Source organism: Mandrillus leucophaeus, unplaced genomic scaffold, assembly GCF_000951045.1.
Source record: "Mandrillus leucophaeus isolate KB7577 unplaced genomic scaffold, Mleu.le_1.0 Scaffold738, whole genome shotgun sequence".
Classification (NCBI taxonomy): domain Eukaryota; kingdom Metazoa; phylum Chordata; class Mammalia; order Primates; family Cercopithecidae; genus Mandrillus; species Mandrillus leucophaeus.
The window spans coordinates 399,943-412,174 of record NW_012108008.1 but is presented as its reverse complement, the minus strand read 5'-3'; the positions used below and the strand labels follow the sequence as shown (position 1 = coordinate 412,174).

The 12,232-nt window shown below is 37.4% G+C and overlaps 1 protein-coding gene across 3 annotated transcripts in view; it reads left to right on the top strand.

The window, feature by feature from the left end:
- COL12A1 (collagen, type XII, alpha 1) overlaps positions 1–12,232 on the top strand; it is a 124,763-nt gene that overhangs the window by 68,819 nt on the left and 43,712 nt on the right. For all 3 annotated transcript variants that reach the window (XM_011965823.1, XM_011965824.1, XM_011965825.1), the window contains 10 exons: positions 1,525–1,664; positions 1,906–2,038; positions 2,146–2,166; positions 2,904–3,046; positions 5,632–5,761; positions 6,489–6,628; positions 7,061–7,190; positions 8,411–8,553; positions 9,513–9,642; positions 10,582–10,724. In XM_011965823.1, the coding sequence (XP_011821213.1) occupies positions 1,525–1,664; positions 1,906–2,038; positions 2,146–2,166; positions 2,904–3,046; positions 5,632–5,761; positions 6,489–6,628; positions 7,061–7,190; positions 8,411–8,553; positions 9,513–9,642; positions 10,582–10,724 (1,253 nt within the window). The remainder of the gene's footprint in view (positions 1–1,524; positions 1,665–1,905; positions 2,039–2,145; positions 2,167–2,903; positions 3,047–5,631; positions 5,762–6,488; positions 6,629–7,060; positions 7,191–8,410; positions 8,554–9,512; positions 9,643–10,581; positions 10,725–12,232) is intronic.

Sequence of the window (12,232 nt, the reverse complement as noted above, 5' to 3'; positions counted from 1 at the left end):
GGTTTCACCGTGTTAGCCAGGATGGTCTCGATCTCCTGACCTCGTGATCTGCCTGCCTCAGCCTCCCAAAGTGCTGGGATTACAGGCTTGAGCCACTGCGCCTGACCATAACCTGCTTCTTAACTTCAGACATATCTACTTCTCCCTTTTTGACTCTGCTATTTTCTTACCATTTTAGATCTCTTAGCAATTTCATTTGTTTTCTTGGCTTAAGATCTTACCTGGTAAGGGTCATAGCTGGAGCTGAGAATTGATGCATATGCATCAGTAGACTGACAGCTTTGCATAAAAGTAACATAACAGGTGTAGTGAACAGAAAAGGAAGTCAGGAAGAAAGGCTAGTGAGACAGGTAATTTAGTATAGTAGATTAATATTTTTAATATATATTTTCAAACCTTAAGATTTCCAAATAATTTTCAGATACGTTTAAAGTACATTCTTAATAGCTGCTTTGTTTTGCAGTTGTGCTGGTGGAAATAGTACCACTCTCTTTATCTCAATGGGCCTTTTCATTGTAATTATTAGAACAAATTTTTAATGGCTCTGTGTTTTGTGTAATTAGCTTTGATTACCAAATAAAGAGAGAAATAAGTGACAATGAAAGCTCAGGAATGGTGGCAGACATAAAAAATGCTTGTGCTGCAAAACAGCCAGAGGACCTGGTCAATGGAGGGGCTGTGAAAGGGGATTTCAGCAGTCATTTGGGTCTCCAGGTGTTCAGTTGTCTGAACAGGGTCAGCATGTTCTGTTTTATATCATGTTTAAGGTTGGTGATCTATAGGAAGAAGCTACGTGTGTGTATTACCTGGATTGTAACATGCTCAGAGTTCCTTTCCTGTGACAATACTCCTAGATTGGAATTCACTGTATGTGTAGCAGTATGTATGTATGTTCTAATCAATTGTCAGAGTGCAATACTTTAGTGTTGTTTACAGCTAGACAGACATTCTCATTTTTAAACTGCAGTGGTATGTGTGGTTTTTAAAAATAAAAATGGAACTATTTCCTTTGGGTATCAGAACAACAAATTATGAACAATAAATGAATGAATATTTCCTTGAGAATCATCTTTAATGTATAATATGTTAGCATACCTAGTTTATGACATTCTTAGTTAAGAAGGACTTCTTAACCTGGAGTCTATGTATGTCTCTGGGGTTATTGATAGACTGGAGAAGGTCCATTAACTCTGATATGTAGGCCGAGTTTGTGCTTTGTGTATTGTGTATTGCTGTGTAAAAGAGTCCATGGTGTTGATTTGATTCTTAAAAAGTTGGAGAAAGGTACTAAATGGTATCTTAAAAAAATCATCATTTAAATAGAATATCCTTAATAACGTATTATATCCACAGAATGCTTGCAGTTTTCAGAACTCTAGGAATTGGTAAAATAATTGGTTCTAAGCAATGTATTCAATCAGTTTTCAGATGTCCATTAATATAAAACAAGGAAGTTTTATTATATTAAATTGCATTTGTAGCTGACATTCAAAAACTTAGTCTGCTTGCCTTTTCTCATGATAGGACCTGTGCCAGCCCCAACAAACCTAAGGATTACTGAAGTAACATCAGAGGGTTTCAGAGGGACCTGGGATCATGGAGCTTCAGATGTGTCTCTCTACAGAATAACTTGGGCACCTTTTGGAAGCTCAGATAAGATGGAGGTAGTTAACTCTCTTTATCTTTCTCTTTGTCTTTCATGTCCCATTTAATTTGTAAGGAAGCTTACTTTAAAGAGGTATTACTTTTGTTGTCAATAAGCATTTATTGACATTTGAGCTCATGACATGCATCAGAGCAGGAGGAACATCTGGCTAAATAATGCAAACAAACTGACATTGAGTGTGTATGATGTAAGTGGAGACTTATTTTTGCGTGGATATGTTTTTGTCCTCTTTCTCCAAGACCATCTTAAATGGAGATGAAAATAGTTTGATGTTCGAAAACCTGAATCCCAACACCGTCTATGAAGTTTCCATTACTGCCATCTATCCTGATGAGTCAGAAAGTGATGACCTGATTGGCAGTGAGCGCACATGTAGGTGTTTAGCTTTCAAATAGGACATTGATATTTTAAAGTTAATTTTTAAAAAATAGGGCTACAGCTATATTAGTAATGTGTCCCCAAATTCTGTTTTCTTTTAGTGCCTATCTTAACAACACAAGGTAAGAATTTAATTTGCTGAATTGTTTGAATGAACAAATAATGAATGAATGTATGAATGAAAAGTACCATAAAATACATTATAAATAGGTTATCTGCTTTTAAATCCTAAGATGTTCATTGAGAACTCTTTTAAGTAGGCTTTTCTTGAAAAACTTTGCTTTGCTACTACTTGTTTTGGAGTGTATTGATCAGCTTGGGGTGCCATCACAAAAGATTAGACTGGATGGCATAAATAACAGAAATTTATATTCTCACAATTCTGGAGGCTGAGAAGTCCAAGACCAAGGTGCTATTCAATTCGTTTCTGGATGATGGCTTTCCTCCCGGCTTATAGCTAGCCAGCCCTTTCTCAGTCTCTCTCACTTTCTCAGTCTCTCACATGGTGGAGAGAGAGAGAATAAGCTCTCTCATGTCTCTTCTTACACAGACTAATCCCATTATGGCAGCCCCACCCTCATGACCTAATCTAACCCTAATTATCACCCAAGGGCCCCATCTTTAAATACCATCATATTGGAAGTTGGAACTTCTACATGTCATGTTTGTGGGGACAGAAACAAAATGAAAGTCCATACTAAGGAGTCATTTAAGAATCAATAACCGTTTTTATTAGGGGGTCAAATTTAATTATAAACCCAGAGGCATAGAATTCTCTGGTTGCCTTGGGAGCTGTATATATTTTAGGGGGAGGCATTGTTCTGTCTGCTTACTTTGTTTTTCAACAACCTTCTTTCAGCTCCCAAAAGTGGCCCACGAAACCTTCAAGTGTACAATGCAACATCTAACAGCTTGACTGTTAAGTGGGATCCTGCTAGTGGTCGTGTGCAGAAATATAGGATCACTTATCAGCCTTCCACAGGGGAAGGCAATGAGCAAACGGTAATTTTTAAATAAAAATTATAACTTGGATAAATTCTACCCATTTCTTTTCAAACTCTTTTTCCCCCTCAGTGTTTAGTTAGTCATACTTACCTTTTAAGGGATATTAAGATTTATTGCATTGGATGGATCATCTGACTCTTTAGCTGGCACTCCACGTGGAGTGCCATCATGGAGACTCAATGGATGTTCTCATGAGAGATGATAGTTGCTCTTCCTCATAGCCCCAAAGCATGAGGCATGTGCCTCAATGCATCCATAGTTCCTTTAAAAACTATTAGTGCTAGATTATCCACGAAGATATCCAGATAGTTTTTGTATCTGTGTCGACCTTCCATTCCTCTCTCTAACTTAATCAAGTGCTGAAAGTTTGCTAAACTTACCTATAATGTTTAGTTTCTATTTATCTGATTTTTTCCCTGTTTTTTTTTGCATGTCATAGGCTATCTTCTAGATCTGGTGTTTCTAGGTATGGAAGCCTGTTAACCTAATTTACACTGTTTTTCATTTTTCTGTTATCCAAATGGAGGTCCCCAAGAAAGATGATAGGACTGTAAACTCAGTCTTCATCCTCTTTCTCTTCCGAGTCTTTCATTATTTAATAGAACCTTTTTCCATTTTACCTCCCTTACTTTAGTTCTGTGGTTTGGGGCTTTCTACAACTTTGCCTTTTGTAAACTATATAATTAGAACTGCATGTATTATCCTAGGTCAGGAAGCCCCATGATTTTTACATAGGTATGATTATGTTTTCTGATTTATTTCAAAATAAATCTCCAGTTTTGATGAGGTACAGAGTTTTATTGACTTTTTTGGCTATAATATTTTTATATATAGCCTTAGAGACACATGTGTTATTAACCTTTAATCATCTGACTTGCCAAGCTCAAGCAAATGGGTCATATCTCTTATCAGTTTAGAGGTATTAGCCAAGGTAGAGGTTGGCATTAATCTAAGGTTTGTGGTTAAAGATCTCTGATAGTACCCAGTTAGTAAGCTTAGCCGAATCAGAAACCTTCCCATCTCTAGTGTGACTTTGAGTTGGTCTTTTGAGGCTTTTATAGCTCCAGTCTTAGGTAGTATGATGCATTTGAACTGAGTATTTGTTTGTTTTAGGTAAATAGATTATCATTAATAAACTTAATATCAACTGTAATCAATAGATTTTTATATGAAAATAAGATAAGACAAATTAGATGGACTGATATATTAATTTCAGAAACGGAACTTCTTTTTTTTCTAAGGCATGCCAGATTTTGGTAAAACTACAAGTCAGGAGAAGTTTGTTCTTAGCATTTCCTATCTTGGGAACATTGATGTTCCAGCTGCTTCTCCTGAGTCTCTTTTACTGTCTTCCAGCTGTTTGTTATCATAAAGAGTCTCATTAACTTATCCTCTGGAAAGTATGAAACCCTTAAGCTTTGTTAGTCTTTGGGGTACTTGGATTTTAATGCTAGTCCATGAAATCATGACAATGATGAATAACTGATGCTAGAATTATTTTGGGGAGCTGGATGGGAGAGGTAGGTAGATGCCCCTCTGCTTACTCATAAGGGCAGTTCTCCTAAGTAGGCTTTCAGATTTGTTATGCATCAGGTTTTTATCAAAATGGCTTATACTGTTATTGATACTTTTCTCTCATAACCTCAAATATGAAATTTGTTAAAATTAGCCATGGTAGTTCAGTTTGTCCATATTGAGGATGATGACCGTGATTCACTGGGTTTTTCTCTGGAATTCAGACTACTTGAGTGGATGGGTGCTAAGTTGGAAACATCTGGTTTCTTCTAGCACATCCAGTCATCTACATGTGCACTCATTTTGGGCAGTGTGCCATTTTCATGCGATTTTAATTAGTATGACATAAACATCTGAATTCGGTAGACTGTTAATAAATTGTACAAATTTTCTTTCAACAAGATAGCTAGATGGCCTTAAGTAACGAATAAAAACTTCGAGCTTCATAATTAGAGTAAATTGAAAAGCTTCATACCACAGGGCTGGTATGATGGAGACAACTGGAAACCCCTGATCGAGTGTGGCCTGGCAAAAGGTCTGGTCATGTTGTTAACACAACTAAGGCTGTTAGAGTGACAGTGTTCTTGGGGGAAACACCAAGAGCTTTATACTGTATGCTGAATCATTTTAATGTGTTTGTAAAGCAAATAAAAACATCTGTTAAAAAAGTAAGAATAATATTAAGTGGTGTGGAGCCTCTAAAATTATGCAATTCTTTGGTATCTTAAAGTCTCTTTGTAGCTCATTTATGATTAATGCCTTTTTTTTTTTTTTTTGAAGTTCTGTGAAATGTGTTTTGGATGAAATTTTGCAGTGCTGGTGGCTAGCAAGTTGAAATATCTTTTTGGGGTCACCAGTTTAAAGCTTGGAATTCTTTTTATGATTTGAGGTGCATATTTTACATTTAAAATTATACCATAAGATGTATTTTAAACCTTTGCTGTGGTTCGTAATTCTAGAACTGGACAAGGGTCTCAAACAGCTTCCCTGTAGAAAGAGCTTTTTCTAACAGATTAGTGAGATGGAGAGAGCAAGGCTAACACTTACCAAGAATCTTTTTACTCAAGACCACAATAGGAGGACGGCAGAACAGTGTGGTCCTGCAGAAACTGAAGCCAGACACTCCTTACACTATCACCGTATCCTCTCTGTATCCTGATGGTGAAGGAGGTCGGATGACGGGAAGAGGCAAGACCAGTAAGTGAAACCTGAGTTCCTATAGCTTCTTTAATAGCTACTATTAGAATGGAATCATCTCTTTATCTGGAAACACTGGGGTGACACAAAGTTTTACTAATATTTACAAATTCATGTACAAAGAATATTAATAGTTTATTTATTTATTTTTTTTGAGATGGAGTCTCGCTGTGTTGCCCAGGCTGGAGTGCAGTGGCATGATCTTGGCTAACTGCAACCTCCGCCTCCCGGGTTCAAGCGATTCTCCTGTCTCAGGCTCCCGAATAGCTGGGATTACAGGCGCCCACCACCACACCTGGCTAATTTTTTATATTTTTGATAGAGATGGAGTTTCACCATGTTGGTCAAGCTGGTCTCGAACTCCTGACCTCAAGTGATCTGCCTGCCCCGGCCTCCCAAAGTGCTGGGATTACAGGCATGAGCCACTGTGCCTGGCCATATTAATAGTTTTTAACATCCTTGCTTGGAATTATTTGTCTCTATTTGTGGAGAAAGATGTTACTTTCTAGGATAGAAAGGTGCTCTAAGACAAAAATGTCATGTGGATAGATGAGACATATGCATCAGACTGACACAGACACAGTATGTGTCATTTATTCACCACTTCAACAAATGTTTGTGTGGTGCCTGCTATGTTCTAGGGTGCCTGGGAGATACCAGTGAATCTGTGTTTCATGTGTACTTGATTGTTAGCACTATACTGTCATGGGATTTCTGTGCATTTCAGAACCTCTAAACACTGTAAGGAACCTAAGAGTGTATGACCCTTCTACCAGCACCTTGAATGTCCGCTGGGACCATGCAGAGGGAAATCCTCGTCAGTACAAGCTCTTCTATGCACCAGCAGCAGATGGTCCAGAGGAACTGGTAATTATTTCTTGTAGTAAAAAATGCTAATTTGTTTAAATGGTAGCTGAGTGATTTAAAAGTGGAACTGAAGGAGTTAACCAGTTTACTTTAGAGTGAAGAATTTCATATTCATTTAATAAGACTTGATAGAGGGTAAATAGTTGATGCCTCAGAGCCTGGGTAACAGGGATTGGGGCCAGGATTCTTCCGCCTGGTCAGGGGAAGAAGTAGCCATTCTGGGAAGTTCTAAATGGGGAGTATTGGGTGGTTGGAGGGGTATAGGGAAATATGTAACCTCTTGTAACAGGTCACGTGGGGGCACATTATTACATCCTAATATTACAGAACCTGCTTCTTGACTTGGTCTTGAGTTGGTATTGTATTATTTGAATTATTATTTCTTTCACAGATTTTTCAAGTCAGTGCTTTATGTTTTATTAAAATATTTAGGTTCCAATCCCCGGGAATACCAATTATGCCATTCTTAGGAATCTCCAGCCAGATACTTCGTACACTGTGACGGTAGTTCCCGTTTATACTGAAGGTGATGGGGGACGCACATCAGATACTGGAAGGACATGTAAGTAATAAGGCCAAAAAATTAATTTTTCATCATAAATGTTGCTTTTCATTATAAAGGCCATAAAGGCCCATTAAAGAGGATAAGGAAAATTTGGTGTGATAGAATTAAAAACATAAAAATTAGCCATAGTTTACCTTCCTAACACCAAATGTTAACATTTTGTGAAATAACAAATCTATAATAGCATCTTCTTTTGAAATGATAATTTTAGGAATTGTAAAAGTGCATATAATCATCAGTATACTACTTTGCTTAATCTCTTTCATTGACAAAAATTCATAGAGCTTTGCTTTATGCTTTATAAATTGTTGTGAAGGACTGTTTATAATTGGCTTTCATAGTGCAAATTGTTGAAATCTGTTCGGCACATTACTTAATTTCATATGTCTTTGGTTTGTTTGTTGAAGTGCTTTTTTGATCTTAAAATCTGTATGCTTTCATTTAGAAAGCCATTTATAGTGGTTTTACTTTTTTTTTTTTTTTTTAGTATTGCTTAAAGGCTTTTGTGCAGATTTAGAAATACTTCTTTGGCTTTAAAAATATACTTGCTGATGGTTAAAAGGAACCAAGCATGGATGTCTTCTTTTGGTAAAAGATTAGTGGTCTAGGAAGATGATGTTATTGGTTAAATTAGAGTTTGGAATTAGTACATCAATTTAATTGGTAGGCTTTTCTAAGTTCCTATTGGGGCACTTAATTGAGAACTGGGTATATCTTATTTTTCTCTCCTTTTACCTTTTCTGTTAATCACAAAGATATTGAGTAGCAATTGTTAAATGAAGAAGTAATGAATGGTTGTAACTAGCTGACCGAATCAGATGAGCTTAATGGCCGTTGTCAGATTTTACTTAGAAGGCAGACTCTTAAAAAATGTCTCTTCTTTCTCTCTCCATTACCTATATTGGAAAACTGAAACTACTTTTCCTATTTCTTTTCTCTATCCCATAATCCCTTATGGCCAATCCAGTTCCACCACTTTTATTAACTTGTTTTTAATTGAATACAATGTTGCTTCCTTATAGACAAAGGCCATGCTTGCTAACTTTAACTAAATTTGGATTTGGAGAGTTTTAATCTGCCTTTGTGTGTAGGTAATTAGAAATATAAAGAAGATAGCATTTTGTCCTGTTACAGAATGTAGGTTCTGGAAAAGTGATACAAAAACTTGAGATAAATAAACAGACGTAAGAAATAGATGTTGGCCTTCATTTCCTCAGTGATGAGAGGACTGGCAAGAAATGTCCAAGTATACAATCCTACACCTAACAGCCTCGATGTTCGCTGGGACCCTGCACCAGGACCTGTGCTGCAGTATCGCGTTGTGTATTCCCCTGTGGATGGCACAAGACCCTCAGAATCTGTAAGTAATTTTGTCATGGAAACTGCATTTCCTGATGAATGTAGTCACATGTTTGTGTCATGTTTGATAACCTGGGAGAACACAAACCACAAACATGCCGGTGTATAATACTTAAATTATTGTTTTTGATGACTTGAGGTAGGTGTATTAATTATAGGATTAGTAAGAATAAAAAGAATTTTGGGAAAATGTGAATTAGTTGGATAGGTTAAAAACCCAGTAATAAATGTAAATAATTGCTAGACCTTGTCAATATGTCTTTGTTATGAAAATATTTTAAAATTTATCTTCACTAGTTCTTACAAATTGCCCAATCTATCTTTAATTCATAACATTATTCAGTTTTGTAAGTAGGCTAACAATTTAGAAATCAGAAATTGCTAATTTCAATAAGCATAGTATCAGAATACCTATGGGAAAGTAAATGTATAAACTAATTTAACTTATAAGTCTTTGCAAAAATAAGCAATGTTGATGAAGATAAACAAATGATAAATAATATATGCATTTGATAAGAACATTGATTTTCATGTCCATGTATGGTAGAACATATTAAGACAACTTAACCTGTATGCATTGCAGGGAGTCTCTATTTCAACACAAAATCTCCCCCACCACAAGTAAGAGTCCCCATTCTTGTGTGTATTTAACATGCAGGATGTTTTTTGAGGAAATATCATGAGCCTTGCATGTTATATTTGAGAATCTTTATAATAAATATAAATGGAGGTAACTGAAGCTACTAAGGGTCAAGGATGAGGTCACTTTTTTTGGAAAGGGAATTTCTGAGGACAAATTTTGTTTAGTGATATGGTCTGGGTGGATCTCGTGGAGAAGCACAGTTGGCTTCTGATGTGGCTGGGCTCAACATTTTATTATAAATACTATTGTGATGACTAACTGAAGACTTGGTAAGCATTTGAGTTGTCAGGCAGAATTTGGCATTTCCTCCCCTGCAGATAGTGGTGCCAGGAAACACACGCATGGTGCATCTGGAGCGGCTGATTCCGGACACACTCTATTCCGTGAACCTTGTGGCTCTATACTCAGATGGAGAGGGAAATCCCAGCCCTGCCCAGGGCCGAACGCGTGAGGCAGAAATCCTTTCTCCATTCCATTCCATTCCCTTGTACCTGGATAGGCAGGGCTTCTCTGATTGAGTGACGGGTGGGAGCGGGGTGGTGAGAGATGGGTGCTTTCTGCCTGGGATCCCCTACCTTCACATTCCAGGCGAAAACACTGGGTCCGTGACTGTTGTTTGTGTGACGTGAACTTCATCTGTTCGTGTTCTCATTTGGGACATGAGTTAAGGAGGGGTTTTTCCCCTTTTTCTCCTCTTCTACCCTGCATCTTCCTTTTTTCCCTCTTTCTAGTCTGCAGTGAGTCTTCTTACCAAATGGGGACTTTGGAAATGTGAGGGTTTAGTCGTTATATTTTATCGAATAGACATGGTTATAGTGGTTAAAATAATTCTCCTTTTTCCTAGTGTACCTTTCTTTTTTTTTTTTTTTTTTTTTTTTTTTTTTTTTTTTTTTTTGAGACGGAGCCTGTATCTGTCGCCCAGGCTGGAGTGCAGTGGTGCGATCTCGACTCACTGCAACCTCCGCCTCCCGGGTTCACTCCATTCTCCTGCCAAGTAGCTGGGACTACAGGCACCTGCCACAAAGCCCGGCTGATTTTTTGTGTTTTTGGTAGAGACGGGGTTTCACCGGGTTAGCCAGGATGGTCTCAATCTCCTGATCTCGTGATCCACCCGCCTCATCCTCCAAAAGTGCTGGGATTACAGGCGTGAGCCACTGCGCCTGGCCTAGTCTACCTTTCAAAGCTAGCTCTAGGTCACTGAAAGTTCAGCATGTAACCATAGCTCTGAAATACACTGTTTATGATTTCACGTTAAAACCATAAATGTGTATTTTATTATATGGGAGGAGTGAATGGTGAATGAAACACATGCAAGCAACCTCCTTAATCTGGCCTAGGTAATGCTCACAGGCAGACAACAAACTCTATTGTATTTTATTTATTTAGTACCACGGAGTGGACCAAGGAACCTGAGAGTGTTTGGTGAAACAACCAATAGCCTTTCGGTAGCCTGGGATCATGCTGATGGGCCAGTTCAGCAGTACAGGATCATCTATTCTCCCACTGTTGGTGATCCAATTGATGAATATGTAAGTCTAATACTCATTTATTGGCACATTTTATCATCTTAGCTGAATGGACGGTGAAGTTAAACTTCTTTAGAGGTATGCTGTGAGTACAGTTGAGTCCTTGGTAGTCACACTTTATGATTTTTCTCTGACATGACTTTGGGATCACTCAAAGGTGCTTAGTCTTTCTGGCCTCCCATACCACAGAGAAGCACTGTCTTTGGGTTCATTTTTATTCTAAAGATAGATAGGAAAACTATCTTATCGCATGATTAACTGAACATTTCTAACCACCTAATGACACCACAGGAACCAAGTTTAGTGAAATATGATACCTATCATTCTGGAATGTCTAAGTTAATATTCAAATAGTGTATTTATCCAAATCTTACCCTTTTCTCAAATCTAATTCCTCTACAAGGTCTCCCTTAAATATTCCAGTGTTAATTGATCTCTCTTTTCTTTAAGCTTAACATTTTGTGGTACACATTAGTTTTGTAATATACATACTCTCCTATTAGCTTCAAACTTTTTGAGTGTCATAGTTTGTCTTTCCAGAACCAGATTCAAGTTTCTGGCAGCTTCCTCACAGCCCTCACTATGCACATCTATTTGTTATGAGTGGAAAAATGGAAAAACTACTTTATTTGAAATTTAGTGATTAATTGCTGCGATACGCTTGCAGAATATTGCACAAGATGTTGATTGTAAATTAGGTCTGTGGTTTGCCATCTTTTTACCACATAGATTGTCTTAGATAATTTTCCTTCCCTGAGCTCCATGTGATGAAATATTTCATCTACTGGAACTTGATATAGTAACCTTTAATTCAAGTCTCTACTTTTATTAATAAGAAACACATGTAACTACCATTTATAGTTTCTGATCAAAATGTGATAAACAGTACTACTATAGTTAGTTTGCCAAAGCAGAGAAACTCATGGTTAGTGTTTGTGCAACCTTGCCATGGGCAAATAAGTAATTTCCCTTTACTTTCTGAAAACATTAAGAATACAATTTATCATTTGTAGTTATAGGACTCCAGGCCAGGATTCACTGGCATACCTTATCCATGTTGTTTGTAGAAACAAAACATAGGCTTAGAAAGATTGAGATGTCTGGTTCATTTCTTCTTTGAAGAGGTAGTTGAATGTATTCCCATCTTTTTCAGCTAACTAGTATCAGCCAAACTGATATTTTTGAGGCCAGAAACTTTGTCAATTTTTGCTCACCAGTGGATTCTCAGTAGCTAATACCTGTCCCACTGTGCCTGGCCCGCAGTGGGTACTGGGTACATATTTATACATGAAAGCAGAACATGTGATGATGAGATCTGAAGGAAACAAACTTACTACTGAGTGCTGGAGTACTCAGTAAGGTGTTCTGAAATGCTGTACATGGCATTGCTTTTAATACAGTTTTCTTCAGAGATGTTAAGTCACATGGCTGTTAAGTGGCTGATCTGGGGTTTGAACCCAGATCTGTCTGACTCTAAAACCACTCTCCTATGCTGCAGAGAAGAAGTGAAG